The following is a 15,594-nucleotide window of genomic DNA, read 5'->3' as shown; positions in this document are numbered from 1 at the left end:
TGTGTGTGTGTGTGTGTGTGTGTGTGTTCTAGTTGCAGTGAACACTATACATATTGAGGTATTCTGCAAAATATGTCTTAAGCATGAGATGTTCAGCTATACATTTTCATAGGTTTCATGCTTTCCTTCTATTTTTTAACAATTACTGTGACTAAACTGAAGACGATTTTACCAATTGATCAGGTTGTCACAATATTTCTGCAGAGTGTTATCTCCTGAACACACAACAAGTGTTACTCTCTGTCACTCTCTCCACTGACTACATAGGCACTTCCAGCCACGTGCATACTTAAAACACACACGGATACAGTCGTGACTTTATTTCCTGTATTTCTCAAAACACCATTATTCTTATTCTTGTCACAGTCAAAGGGAACAGTAAGCCAGTCAAGTGCTTAAGGAATGATAGCTAGTAAACATTGTCATGGGGAAGTGGGCTGGATTAAAGCCTGGTAAAGTCATTGAACGGGGCAGAAAGCGGATAGAAATCCAAACAATGGCAAAATGGAGGCCAGTATCGTTCAGTCCAATGTCTGCCATGATGAATATGTGAGAGATTATAGGCACCGTTTTGTCATTTACATAATGTAAAAACTCTCTTTCTTCCCCCACCTCCTCAACTATTCACTAAATAAATGAGAAAACTATCAAAGCACTGAAATGTTTGACAAAAGAGTGAATTCAAAATGACCTAGTGCTCTCCACAAAGCAGGAACATTCAGGGCCAGCAGACTGAGGAGGAGCTGGTAGAATATTTATTATTAAGGACAATGGTAATGTATTACTGTGTCACCTATACCAGTATTCGGTCCAAAAGGAAATCACGTCCAAATTTGAATACGGTCTTTGCCTCCAGCAGAGAAAACTCTGCAAGAAGAAAAAAGATTTAACGCTCAAAATTGAATGTAAATCTTTGGAAAAGAAGTGGATTGAAAGGATTCAAAATGAACAGAGCGTTTATTTAAAATAGACAGGTTCAATTTCCACAATCTAAAATCTCTGCGTTGATTCACTGGGCATGCAGTTAAGGTGATGTCTCTACACTTTTAAGTCTGGTGTAAAAGTGAACGTAGAATTTCTGTGTCTATGTTCCTGTATATCAAAGTAATTCTAAAGAGTATTTCAGTGATAATATCTTACTTTGTAAATAACCATCAATTACTAAATCACAAAAACATGCAAAGTCAAGTAGGCAAAAAAAATTACTCATGCAGGTAAAAAGTGAAAATAATAATAATAAAAAAAAAACGACCTTGCAGCAAATTTGACATGTCATGTCATTCAAATGCCCAGAATTACATCAGCAGAAAGGTATGACAGTGCTCGGGGGCAGCGCAATATACTTTAACAACAATTTATGATTGGCATTCCTGGAAAATGGTTTTAAATCAAACCGTTTGCTTTCTCCCAGACTTCTCAAAAAACATGGGACTTTTGAAATTCCTGAACCATAAAAATAGCTGCGTCCCTCCCTAACTTTCACACCTCTAGAAAACACTCACGCCAGTTTGCTTCATTCTTCAGTTCTCTATGAGCCAATCTCAGATGTGTGTGTGAGTGTGTGTTTTAGATCATTCCCGTCTCTTTCGTTGAACTCACATAAGGCAACCTATTTTATTTACTTTATCTTCAATAAAATGGTTCAGTGAACATTAGCAACTTTGAGACATGGGTTTCAATCAATCCAGTGGCAGCGGCGTCAGTCTGCATTAAAGCCTGTGTGTGTGTGTGTGTGTGTGTGTGTGTGTGTGTGTGTGTGTGTGTGTGTGTGTGTGTGTGTGGGAGAGAACTGTGCTTCAGACGGGAGGATGGAAGGAGTGGGGGAGTTGTGAATGAAAGGGAGAGAGTGGATTAAGCAATGGAGATGGCTTTGGAAAAGGAGTCAAGTGAGAAAGGCAAGAGACTGAGAGAGAGAGAGAGGGGGGGGGGGGGTAAAGTTTTCTTCCCCTTGACAGCATGGAACAGCTCATGTACAACAAAACACAGGTGAGTGGCCTGACACTGAGTGACTGCGCAGAGAGACCCAACAACTCTGGAGCTTTACATGACATGAAGTGTGAGTTCTAAAAATTGAAGTTTCTCTGACAAAGACGGTAAGATGGAACCTAAAAGCGTGAGGAAGTGTGTTTTAAGGGACGGGTTTTCACAGGTGAGCTGGGCCAGAGGACACCCTGTCTTTCTGTGCTGCTGAAATAGCATGTTTATGCAGACTGGATTCCTCTCACATGACTCCCCTCTGGCTGCAACATCACTCCACGAGCCTCAGAGTCAGCAAGTGTGACCACACAATTGGCCCGGAGGCACCGAGGCACCACTTTCATGTGTGTGGGGGGGTTCTGAACTCTCTTCTCTCTTTCTCTCTCACACACACACACACACACACACACACACACACACACACACACACACACACACACACACACACACACACACAAAGTAATCAGAAACCCTATTCCATCTGCTTCTTGAGTTTAGACAAAGCGCAAGTATGTCCACATGTCATCTTTCTTCATGGGCTGACCTGAATCAGGCAGAGAACGTCTCACAGAGACACACTTTCACACCACTCCATCAAGACAGGTAGGCATGACATGGTTTCATTGGGTAAGCTTGTGGTCTGTGGCTGAGAAGCCAAATTCCGAGCTCTAGTACTAGTGTTTATGCTGTATCGTGTTTCAAGCCGAGATCAAATGATCACAGAGAACAAAGCAGTTGGCTTTTTGCTTTCTAGTTTCTGAATGGAAGTGACTACAAACATTCAAACAGAAACAACGCTATCAAAGCCATGTGAAATAAAGTCTACTCTCGAACAAAACAAAACAAAACAAAAAATTCTAACAAATATTTGCTATTAATATTTCATAAATATTTACACAAAACAAACCAAATTACTTCTGTGAAAAAAAATGGGACATGTTGAGATCCTGAAATGTGAGGACAGAACAAATGAGAGATTGGATTAATTTAATCTAATTTACATTTATATGAATCTTCTTTGTGACCAATTATTCATATGATCTCTCACAAGTCCACAGGAGGTCGAAATCCTTTAAAGCGCATAAAAATATGTTTCCCCCAAAACCTAAAAACATATTTATTTTATGAAATGGTTACGCTATTATAGTTATTATATAAAGCTTGCAAAATAATTTAGGTTTATTTGGGTTTTGATATAACTGTGTTCTTGACATAGTTGCTCAGAATATATAATCTGCTAATTGCTAAGTTGATTAATGAATAAAAAGCTTGAAATTAACTTTAGTTTTGACTGCTGTTTTGTCACAATGCAGTATTTATAATGAAATAAACGTCCTGAGCTAAACATGAGAATATACAATATAGAAACGACAATGCACATACAGTATATGTACTGTACAGTGTATATATGCAAGTAGACACTACTAGAGATACATATATAATAATACATGGTCTCTTTACAAATCCAAAGTTACTTGCCATTGGCCAATTTTACCAGCACTGTGTTGGTCACAATGTGGTAATTTAAAGGCCAGAACTATAAAACCAGCACTGTAAAAAAAAAAAAAAAAATCTAAATATATCAAATTCATGGTGATCCATTTCTTGACAGTAATGAACACAGGAGACTTTATGCTTTGGGCAGGATCATGTTTAAGAAATGCAACTTCCTAATTCCACCCACCTGCAGTAACTGGGTGAAAGCTGGGTCACACCGTTCTGATGTCATGCCTGAATGGCATCCCATTTCAAAATCATCCCGGCGCTTCAGGAAAACCCATGGTTCATAATTTGTTAAAGCAGAGAGTATGAATAACACAGAAAATATTATCATTTGACTGAAAAACAAACAAGCAGCGCGGGTGGAGATGAGTCACCAGGAAGAGTTTGTCTGTGTGTTGCAAGGGTAGGAGTATGACGGAGGAAGGAGTGTGGAGAGAGAAGTGAAGAGAGGGAGCTGGATTAGAAGTCGTAGTGAAGGACACTGAATCTCGGCTCATTCAGCCAGGTGATTAGCATAGATTCTCACTGGATCAATAACCTCATTGAGTCAGTCTGTCTCCTGCATCAGGAGTGATGGCAGCACAGAGCAGACTCTCCTTTGTAACTCTTTTCACATGGCAACTGTTCATTCGCCACAAAATCCCCCGCTTTACTACATCTCCATGTTTCTGCTCTCTTTATTATATACTACTAACTGTGAAGAAAATAAACCAAAAAGTTAGTTCTTCAGTTTACTAGTAGAATGTCTTTTATAGCAAAAAAATCTACTTAAGGTGTGAAATCTGTTTTTTTTTTCCTCCAAAAGGCTTGAATATATTTAGAGAAAACTCTCAGGGCAAGACAAGGAACTGCTTATATTACAATTTACTTAAAGCATTAATTTATCAGGCCTTAACTTATTTTAATTTTAAAAGAATATAAACTTGGTCAAGCCAAAAGAAAAAAAAATCCTACATCAAGACAAACCAACAAAGTGAAGAAAGTTTTAAGAAAAGAGAAACACCAGATCCATAAAGCAATGAGGAAAGACATGAACCTTTGAAGACAAGGACGTTTTTTGTCATGGAGAAAGCTTAAGTTTAAAATATTCTGGGTGGCTGTGAATGGGGGATTGACCACTGACCTGATCCCTAGAGCACTTCGAGATCTGGGGTTAATAGGGGATAAAGATTAGCTTCATTCCCATCCCATCCACCTACCCTCCAATCCAAAATCAGCCACACAATGACACCTGCCAATAGGGACAGAGCCCGGCTCCTTTGATATCCCTCATCTTCTCTGCTCCAAGTGGCCAGAGCAAAGCTCCATGGAGGTTACACTCCTCCACGCTGGGGAGAGGAAAGAGCTCTCAAAGAGTCATTTGGGAAGGAGATGACAGGCACTCTACCAGAACATGAAATCAGTTTTCAAAGCCGAGCGTGAGCAAAGCTGTCCATTGGAACAGCCGTCTTCAAACTTGAGCGAGATACGTTTAATTGAGGCAGATTTCACAAAGTGTGCTTACCAAGTGTAAAGTCTGGGGGCAATTATACTTTTCTCCCTGCCCTGATGAGAATAGCTCTGTACCGAAAGAGTTTATCTTTAAAGATTTAACTGGGATACTCAACAAATTAAAAACCAATATTCAAATCTCTTGACGCTGTGAATGAAAAAGTTGGGTTCCTCTAAGACTTATGAAATGATGAATCATAGGGTCTGATTTCCAGCCAAGCCATCCAACCTCAGAGCAAACGTTAATCACATCTACAGCTTGCAAAATGCCAGTAGGGTCTTCTTCTGTTACAAAGAACACAGAATTAGCACTAGACTGGTTTAATCAAGCTGGCCAACAACTGGACACTTTTACAGAGGAAATTAAATCATTGCTCTAATATCCAATTCTTACAATGGATGAAGAGGTACACCTTAATATTCCAAATTAATGTTTCCTTAATGTTCCATAACATGGCATGTCATCAACCTTCTGTTATACACTATTGCTTATACAGTATAACCACACATTTCATGGTGGAACAGCATGTTTGTTCCCTTTTATTAAAAATGAAGAATATTACACAAAATGTAAAATTATTCCAAAAATGATGTATATTTCATAGCGAAAACTACACAGTGTTTTGCTGAGCCTTGTTCAATGACTGACCTCCCACATAGAATTACATCTTTTTCAGTATAAGTTTCTCTTATCCCCTTTCACTGTGTGCTGTGTATGTGTATATTGCTGAAGGGAAGTATATGGCTAATGACAAAGTCACCACTGCTGTCCATTAATGAGCAAGTGCGGAAATTCCTCGCACTTCTTCTGCACTGACTTGGTGACAAATTGCTGCTGTTACTGTGGTTAGTGAGAGAGGACCAGAGGACGTGCTACGGCTGCTCACAGACACGATGTACAATTGAACGAGCTCATTATGTCATTAACATTAAACACCTTCACAACGAGTGGTGTTCGGAGAGTTTTTAAGAATTTCGACAAAGACAGATGGAATGCATGCAAAAGTTGTTTTATTATTCTGCACGTTGGCAGAGATACGCTCTGTCTTAAAATAGATATTGGAATTTAAGGCTACATGACAGATCATGCAAAGGATCACAAATAAAGAGTATGTTTACTCACCACTTCTGCCTTGGCTTTAGAGTGCTCAGCTTGTGCAATGAGCAACTGCCATACCAGATCCTGTCCTGAAATGGACAAACACGAGAGGAAATTCACATACAAACATGTTAACGGTTTACCTACACCAACGAACAGTTTCCACATTGCTGTTCTTTCCTCTTTTTAGTACACACCCTTCTGGTTTCTTTGTATCACTGTTGATTTTTTTTTTTACTTTTTGGGAACTACTACATTTCATTTCAACAGCTGAAAGAATTCAAATAAAATAAAGACAGACATGAAAGTATGATACCAGATGTGATACCATGTGATTTAATAATATTTGGTGTGGATCAGTCTGGTGTGCACCATTTCCTCTTTTTTAAAAGCATAAGCTAAAACGTCGGAGTCCCTGACAGAAGTGCAAGAGAATGTTTTGCAAACCTACCCTGAGGGAAAAAATGTTCAAACGTTGTCCGTCTTTGGAGGGGCAGGTCCAGGTACGCAAAGGATCTGTAAAAAGAAGTGAGAAATATAAATGTTGTGAGGGAAACATGTTAAATAAACATTTCAAAGATTCTAGTTAATGAATCCACAAGAACCTTCAGGGTTCAAATGCAAAAGTGTATAATTATTTGAGTGCACTGATGTATAAAAAAAAATCTGAACAGAATGTCTTTTTTTCTTATAAAGAGCTAAGAGTATTTCTAAAGTGAAATAAATTATAAGGAAACTGTATGCAAAGTGTTCTCAGTTTATTTGACACTAACAGACCGATTCAAATAAGACGTCAAGTTATATATTATCTTTATTTCATGTCTTTTGTTACAACGTTTTTACACATGAACACATAAATACAGATGTAACCTTAACCAAGTAGCCCAGATACCCATTTGATTTTTTTTCTCAGAAGACCCTGTGGGCAACCAACGACTGCTTCATCCTGTGGAATGTAGTCTCACAACTGTACAAAGAGGCAGGAGGGAGAGCATAGCTGCAAACAAAAACTGCCAAGTGCCATTACAGTGACTGGCTGAGTTCAGAGACCTCTGCTGAGAAACACTTCTCCTAAGTATTATGAAAAGAGCCATGAGGACAAGGCTAAGAATTAATATGCTCCCTCAATACTAGACGTCTAGTTATATATGTTTTGAGAGACATTAATACACAATGCTACATTTGTGAAGACAATATTATATTATGTGTGTGTGTCTACAGTATGTGTGCGTGCATGTGTGTGCATTTGATCTGAGTGTATCTTTGTGTAAATAAATAGTCGAAACCTTTTGGTTGTTAATGTTCCATTTATTTTAAATGATTTCTGGTTCTGACCTCACTTCAATAACAATAAACTTCTGAACTGTGAAGGTTTACAATTGAATTCACCAAATAAAATAATAAAATGCTATTAGTATGTGTGATCGCAGCATCAAGGGTTTACACAATTTCTCTAAATACTATTAAATTATATATACACACTGCATCAGCCATTCATATACGCTAATAATGCCAATGTCTGATATTTACTTGAAGCGTAGCACTAAGGCAAGATAAACTATTTCAAATCAAGCACAGGAATACCTCTACAGCCCCATACCATGCTCTGAATATGAAAAGAAGACATTATGCTAACAAGTCAGATTACTGTACACAATAATTTTTATCTTTAAAGTAAATACCATTCCTGTGTTGGGGGAAAGTCATTGCAATATTTCTGACAGAGGCCAAATGCCCCTTATCTGTGTTATTCAAGCAATTCAAGGCCTCCGAACAAAGATGGGTCTTCAAACTCCTTCTATTCATCACTGGACGTGTAATTACCCCCGGTTCGCAGTCTAGACGTTACCGCTTTCAGAGTATTTAAGACCCCTTTTGCAACACGCATGCCGCTTGCGCCCGGCCCTGCGTTAAATCTGCACCAGATAAATTAGCAAAGAATGCAATAAAAAAGAGCACAATGAAAAGAACTTTATCCTTCCCGCTGCTAAATGAGATTTCTTTGAAATGCAGATCAGTGGCGCTAGATTAGTGAATTTTAGCTGCTGTCAACATCATAACAAAATACAAATGCGATTGTTCGCCTGGTTCTTATCTCCTTGCTTCCATCTGCTGCCTCGTTATTTACTCTCCTTGATTTACTATGCAGATCTAAATAAGACGCATCAAAAAGAGGGCTTACAGCACAATAGCTTCTTAAGCTTCTACATCAAGGTATTTGAGAGCACCGTCACATGAAAAGCCGGCCCATCAAAGGCCTATCCCTAATGAACTTCCATATCAGAGAGGGGTGTGTGGTGCTCCAAAGCAGAAAAAGAGGGAGAGACGCTAAATCAGAGGAGGCAAATGGAGGCTGTAGACTTCCATTGCCCAGGGAGATTAACACCCTGCAGAGACCCTCACTGAAGCCCCAGACAGGCCTGGCCAAGCCAAGCATCAGCATGGCCTCCTGTCTAGCACACCTCTCTATTGCACATTATCCATGAAATAAAAACCCTTGTGTAGGACAGCATGTGCTCCAGAGTATACTGAATCAGGCCTGAAGGCAAGAGTGCAGCATGGAAGTAATAAAATGCACACCAGCGACCAGGACCAACATGGACAGCTTGACACTGCTTCACAATGAGTAATCACAAGGAAAACGCATTATTTCCCTGCATGTACATTACGTGGGACACAAGAGTTCAGGAGTAGCTCGATTCTCACGACAGTACCTCAATGATGACAGTAATCTTCAAAGCTCAGCCGTAATATTTGGGGAATAACCTCTAATTTCACGCCATATTTGTTGCATCCTGCGTACACAGACAGGATTACAACTCAAATCCCACAACTCACACAGGCGGTGGAAGAGGGTGGAGGGAAACTACATGAATGTTTTAAGATATCTTTGGTGCTGTGAGCTCTGATTTGAGGTAAGAGAATCAGTTAAGTTGGGACAATTAGGCCCACAGGCAGAGCAGATGCAGCGCTGCCACATGTGCCTTGGAGCAGGGCCACGGAAGCCCACCAGACGATAAGAGGGCAATGGTGAGAGAGGAAGCAAGGGGCACAGGGTATAAAGTACACAATGTGTGGAAGGCACTCATGTACCAGCTTCTGGGCATGCCGTATGGGCAAGTTCCATTTCCCTAAGTCCCTAGTAGAGATAATAACAGCAGGAAAACTGTGGTGCCTTCACTTGTGGCCTGTTCCTCAGAAATTGCATTACAGGACTTTTCACACCTGAATGAAAAAATGGCATTAAAATTAAGCTGCATAGAGTTGGTCAAGTCACTGTTACACAAGTCGCTGTTATCCTTTCTGTGTCTCATTGCCTTCCCCTCTTCGTCTCTCCTTGTTCCTCTCTCTCTACACGATGCCAAGTGGGCTCAGTGCCAGTCACATTTGCAACCACAAGGGACTGTTGCCTTTTTTCTTGTTTAATGAAATGACAAAACAACAGATTTACATATGCAGAAACAGGTGTTGTAACAGGTTTGACTCCTCTTGACCTAAACCATGTCGAGGGTGGAAAAAACAAAACAAAACAAAAAAAGTTTATTAGTAACAGCTGCCTAGAGGATATTTAGGCTCTGATGAGCATTCAAGTCTTCACCATCTGCCCTACTGGTTGCCAGGAGTGACAATCTAAATTAAAATCCACCCATCAAATATTGTAAAAATAAACCATTGTATTGCTGAGGCCATATGCTGTGAGTGGACCTATCAAAGACAAAAGCCTCTCAGGTACATGTTCAGAGTATAATTAACCTTCCTCTGAGCATGTGTTCCACTGCATACGGCACACAAGCTGACTAAAGTCATCCCTGTGCAGAAAACAATGACTTCTGTGTTGTTCTGACACACACACACACACACACACACACACACACACACACACACACACACACACACACACACACACACACACACACAAACCTGCATGGCCCTCTGTGTATACTCTGTAGTGTATGTCAAGAAGAGGATGTCATTTCTAGAGGTTTTGAGAATTAACACAGACTCTGAAGCAGTTGCTGCATGGCGGCATCTTGAGGAGTGTACTTTCAGCAGCTTAATGTCAGCGGACTAGGGAACAATTACAAAATTCTCTGTAGTAACAAACACTATTACTTTGGTGCACACTATTTCGATATGTTACAGCACACAACATTGTCTTTATTAACATTAAATCCATTGACAGGTGACGTGGATAGATTTGATTATATTGTTAGTGGCAGCTGTCAAGGGGTGGGATATAGTAGGTAGCCAGTGAACAGTCAGTTCGCAAAGTTGATGTGTTAGAAGCAAGAAAAATGGGCAAGTGTATGGATCTGAGTGTCTTTGACAAAGGCCAGATTGTGATGGCTAAACGACTGAGTCAGAGCATCTCCGAGGCTGCAGGGTGTTTCTAGTATGCAGTGGTTAGTAATGTACCTACCAAAAGTGGTCCAAGGAAAGACAACCAGTGAACCGACGACAGGGTCATGGGTGCCCAAGTCTCATAATGATGTGCATAAGGAGTGAAGGCTAGGTTTGGTCCCACAGAATACTGTAGCACACGACTGTACATACTAGCTAATGAAGCAAAAATTGCTTAAAAGCTTTATTCTGGCTATCAAAGATGTCAAAAGGTGGTGTTGTGTAGCCTCAATCCTGTCAGCCAAGAGAGCATGTCAGGATCAAAAACTGATAAATAGAGCAAACAGAGAAGATGGCCTGGTCTGATGACTCACATTTTCTTGTACAGTACATCATGTAACAGGCAGGGAGGTGGCACCGGGATATACTATGGGAATGAGGCAGGGTGGTAGTGTGATGCTCATAATTCTGCTGGCAATATTCTGCTGGGAAACCTACCTAAACATTGTACCACCGTCAGAGCAGCTTTGGATGCGCAATTCGGACAATATTAGGAAGGTGGTTTTCATATTATGGTATATTATTTTCATATAATTGTAGATCAAGTCTTATTTGAATAATAGTGTTTTGTTTAAAACAATGTTTTAAACATTTAAACAATGCTTAAAACATTGTTTTCCATGAATCATCACTAAAACTTGGAAAAAATACAAGTAAAAAAAATTAGGTCAAGCAGTCAATGGGAGAACATTTGTTGTGCCCTTCTAACGAACAAAGTCGGCATGGACATGCTTGTTTTCTGTCCTGTTTTTATTTAGAGAGCTGCAGAAGGAACAAACCTGAGACCGCCATGACCCTGCCGCAGTGTTGCAACTTGTTCTCGGGCAATGCCAGCAGAAGGCAGCACCATATGCCCTCAGCCCCGAGCACGATGTTCTTTCTGCAGTCTAATACGCCTGTCACGAGATGTTACCATCAGAAACCTTGCACTTTTAACATTTTCAAATAAACAGATTCCCCCCTCCTCTCTAGTCGGCACACATTCCATACAGAAAAAAGCTGTGACTTGGCTTCACTTGTTGTATTATAAATTATACAACATGTCTTTAAATTAGAAACAGCACCATAGAGTTTCCTCACTCATTAGCCTAAATGTAAAACCATTTGTTCATTAGCACATTTTCAAGAAGACCAAACAGAGTTTTTATGACATTAGGCATCTAACCGCAGCACCAAACCACACACTGTCAATCAGCAGAACAAAAAAAGGTCATTTCTTCCTCAGGCACCCTCTCTCTCTCTTCTCTCAAACCCGCTTGCTGTTTACTATACACTCAGGCCATGGATGAGCGTGGACTGAACGCTGTTGACCTTGCCGTTTGACAGAAATGACACACCACAACTGAATCTTTTGTTCTGGGAGATTCCTGAAACCAAGACCTTCTCCTTTATACCATCATGTTGTCCTCTTTTAGACGTCTACACAAACAAACATAAGCCGTACAAGCCGAGGGTAAAAGGGTTAAACGTTACCTGACTTTCACATAGAAAGGTTACTATAGCATACATTAAATTATTTAATTTTGATCAAAAGACCCTTAATTACACTGACTTTAGAAAAAAACTGTAAAAGTAATAGATTGTAAAGGTAAAGACTGAGTGCTCCACTTATGTTCGAAGGAAGGATTCAGTTTACTTTATGTTCCTCATTACTGAAAAGAAAAGAGAACACAATTTTATTTAAAGTTAAGGCACTGCTTCAAGAATTAATTTGTAAAGGGGACTATCTAATCACTACGTCCAAACAGCCTTTAGAGTGTGGAAAGATTTGGGTCATCTGTCCAAACCGCAGTTACTAAGGAGCACGGAGATGGATTTGCTCCTCTACTCTGCCTTTATTCAAACAACACATTGGACATTGAGACCCTAGACTGCAATCCACGCTTAATCCATATCCGCTGACCCCACCCAAGGAAGCTTTTTTTCCTGGCCAGAAGTCAGGGTACTTTTCTGATCAGGTTTAATAGGACGGTGACCCAGAGTGTGACTAAAAAAGAATCAGCTCTCAGCCTCTTAGTGAAGCACACAAAACGCCATTACGATGATGTGGATAATTATGGCACATGAGGGCCTCTTAACATGCACCACAGTCTTTTATCTAAAGAAGCCAATCTCTCGTGGGCTGACAGGTAGCAGCACATGATCCTGGTAAACAAATACTTTCACACAGCACAGAAGTGCCATTAAAGGCCAGAACTGTCAACACAAATTTCATTTTTTACTGGAAGAGGAAGGGAGAAAGGAAAGGGGAAAAAAACTTGATCACCTCACGTTGCCTTAACTTGCATGGAGGTTGTCATGGAAACATTTCTGTGAAGTTAATGTAGACAGAAACAGGAGGCTTTCAAGCGTAATTTTTTGACCCTGTTTAGGAGATAGCAAGCAATGCAAAGTTTTCCAAAACAGTGCAACACCTCGAGGTCGAGCAAGGAGGGAAATGCTAGACTTCCACTGAGAAACAAAGAGCAATGTCTCTCCATGAACGGTGATAAATGAAACTAGAAACAGTTCAGTCAAACAATTTAGCAAATTTAAAAAAAAAAAAAAAACAATCACTGTGCTGACTTTTTCAAGCTGAACAAATAAATCACAGTCATGTGTTTTGTTATTCAAGTTCCAAACAGCACAGATATGGATCCATACATTAACATAGTGCCAGTCACATCAGGCCTTAATTCTGACAAATGATTATAACTTTACACAATGCATGCGCATTAATGCACAGAGCACAAGCATTTTCCTATCAGCTTAACACATGAGTCGGCCATGATGGATGGCGTAATCTAGGGATGTATGCAAAATGCCAGGGCTGACTGCGAGTTTGGACGCCGGTCACGGGTCACCCCCTATCAAGCCGTCACTCCAGCACAGGCAGGGCACTGGGACAGAGTTAATTAACATCACCTGGAGAAAGCTGTGTGAGGCTAACGAAGGGCTGGACTTCAGATTACACAGCGGGCTTGGAGGCAGTGAGGTGCTCTCTGCCAAATTTTACTACTGCTATTATGGGCGCTTTGAAGCTGCCATGTGTTGAGTGAGGAAATAACGTGAGACACACACCTGCACCTCACCTGCACAGCTGCCAGAGTAAACGCAAATGCTCTCAGTGCCGAAAACACTGAGGTGAATGCCTGAAAACAAATCACAGGTCACCACTACCGATGTGCTACTGCACACCTTGTTAACAATAACAAAAAAAAGCGAAGAAAGAAATCACCCCCACTATTGACTTAGGTGCAGATATTCTTTACACATGGAGATATCACTATAAAATGAGAGTGTGGTGTAAATGAGAGGAGTGCTGTCCTTAGTATTACCTGCATCATTCACACTAGGCTTAAACTTAGTATCACTACACATACTGTACTGTGGACATGGCACGGGAAAGAGGACCATGGCATCGGAAAGAGCAATTACGGTAAGACATTAACAATAATAATAATAATAATAATAATAATAATAATAATAATAATAATAATAATAATAATAACTTAATATGCATAAACATTTAAATGAATATGGTAGTAATATAAATGGGATAGAAAAAAAACAGAAATGCATTTTTTCTTTGATTTTTTTTAAAGGCAGTACAATAACAATTTATGCAGAAGTAAACATAATAAAAGGCCAAAATACTGCATAAACATTTGTGCCTAAATTATAAAAATTGATCACTGTTAAAACGTGATATAATCACAATACAAAAGCCTAAATAAATAAATAAACAAACAAACAAATAAATAAATAATAGTGATAATAATAATAAATAATAATAATAATAATAATAATAATAATAATAAAATAATAATAATAATAATAATACATTTTAAAAATGTAGAACATTCTAAAAATCGGCCAAACAATAATTATGTATAATAAAATTTTGCATAAACAATATTATAAATATTATGGTTATTACTTTAGTACAGAGACATAATCACTTTATATAGCTGTCATAAAGCAGTTACAAAACAAATCTGCGTGTTTTTTTTTATATATACATAAAAATAATTAGTTTACTTACTGAAACATGATCTTCGATCCTCAATCATAACAAAACAACCAGATCATGTAACATCATGTAACTGGTTTACTTTCCTAATGCTTTGAGTTCGTTTCGTTTGTCTTTTATTTCATTTACTATAAAACTAACGCTATAAAGTGGGTTAGAGAAAACTCTCCAAGTTGTTTAGTGTTAAATCTGTATTTACAACAGACAGAGACTCAGAGCTGAACATGAGACTTCACTGTCCTGAGTTTTCACCCACACTGGAATGAAGCTCCATAGCAACACACGCTACTTAACAACGAGCAGCGCGTGCGTCCAAAACAACAAGTAAACAGCTTGGGAAAACAAATAAACACCTTCAACAACAAATGCACGGAGCGGTTCCAGGGACGCGGCGCGGTTCGCAACGTGTACACTGTTTCTCTGAAGTGTTACAAAGTAAAGACGAAGTGAAAGTCAGAGAGATAAACAGGCAGGAAAGAGAAAAACTTACCAAAACGCACGCGCGTGCTTCCTCCGAGTTGGAAGAAGAGCTGTGCAGAAGTCACAAAAACCTTCAAACGCAGTCTAAGAATTATAACGTGGAGCAAGTTTTTTATTAATAATAAAAAAAAACCTGAAGAACAAGACGCAGAGTAAATAAAGTCTGTGTGTATTCCTCCGCACGCGCTACCTCGCGCTCCTTCTCTCCGCTCTCGCGCTGCTGTTATTACTAACGCTAACAGCCCCAAACAGCGCTACACTCACTGCCGTTATAATGCTCTCACACACGATGCGATGCGAAGCTGCGCCTTGTTTTTTTTGCGTTACGATTCAACACACCAGGCTTGTATATTCCGCCAGGTCTATTTGGGGGACTAGCTTATTAGAATGCGGCCCCCGGGGGAGGCACGCGCGCGCGCGCGCGGAGTCACATATTGTTATTTTTTTGAGTATTGCGACCCCGTGTGACGTCACACGTCCACCTGCTGTGTAAACAAAACAAAAAGGAAAGTCGTCAGAAAGTAAGTTGCATTCGTGCAAAAGCGGATATTTTGTTCCCTTAGCTGAAATCTGAAATCTGCAACATTATGGTTATAATTCTCAATAGGAGAAAGACCAAGGAACTGCTAAT

At 39.6% G+C, this 15,594-nt stretch overlaps 1 protein-coding gene across 6 annotated transcripts in view; it reads right to left on the bottom strand.

Annotated features, from left to right (window-relative positions):
- foxp2 (forkhead box P2) overlaps positions 1 to 15,388 on the bottom strand; it is a 91,368-nt gene extending 75,980 nt beyond the window's left edge. Inside the window, exons 1-3 of one of the 6 annotated variants that reach the window (XM_047804154.1) lie at positions 14,974 to 15,388; positions 6,522 to 6,586; positions 6,095 to 6,159 (exon numbers count right to left, since the gene is read on the bottom strand). Coding sequence is in view for 1 of the 6 variants with exons in the window: in XM_047804153.1 (XP_047660109.1) it covers positions 6,095 to 6,159; positions 6,522 to 6,586; positions 14,496 to 14,503 (138 nt within the window). In the remaining 5 variants the exon portion in view is untranslated. Of the gene's footprint in view, positions 1 to 6,094; positions 6,160 to 6,521; positions 6,587 to 14,495; positions 14,917 to 14,973 lie in introns of those variants that run through there. The other 5 variants (XM_047804150.1, XM_047804148.1, XM_047804155.1 and 2 more) reach the window with 5 other exon arrangements.
- Positions 15,389 to 15,594: the final 206 nt, after the last annotated feature.

Source organism: Tachysurus fulvidraco, chromosome 19 (genome assembly GCF_022655615.1).
Source record: "Tachysurus fulvidraco isolate hzauxx_2018 chromosome 19, HZAU_PFXX_2.0, whole genome shotgun sequence".
Classification (NCBI taxonomy): Eukaryota; Metazoa; Chordata; class Actinopteri; order Siluriformes; family Bagridae; genus Tachysurus; species Tachysurus fulvidraco.
This window is presented reverse-complemented; position numbering and strand designations above follow the sequence as displayed.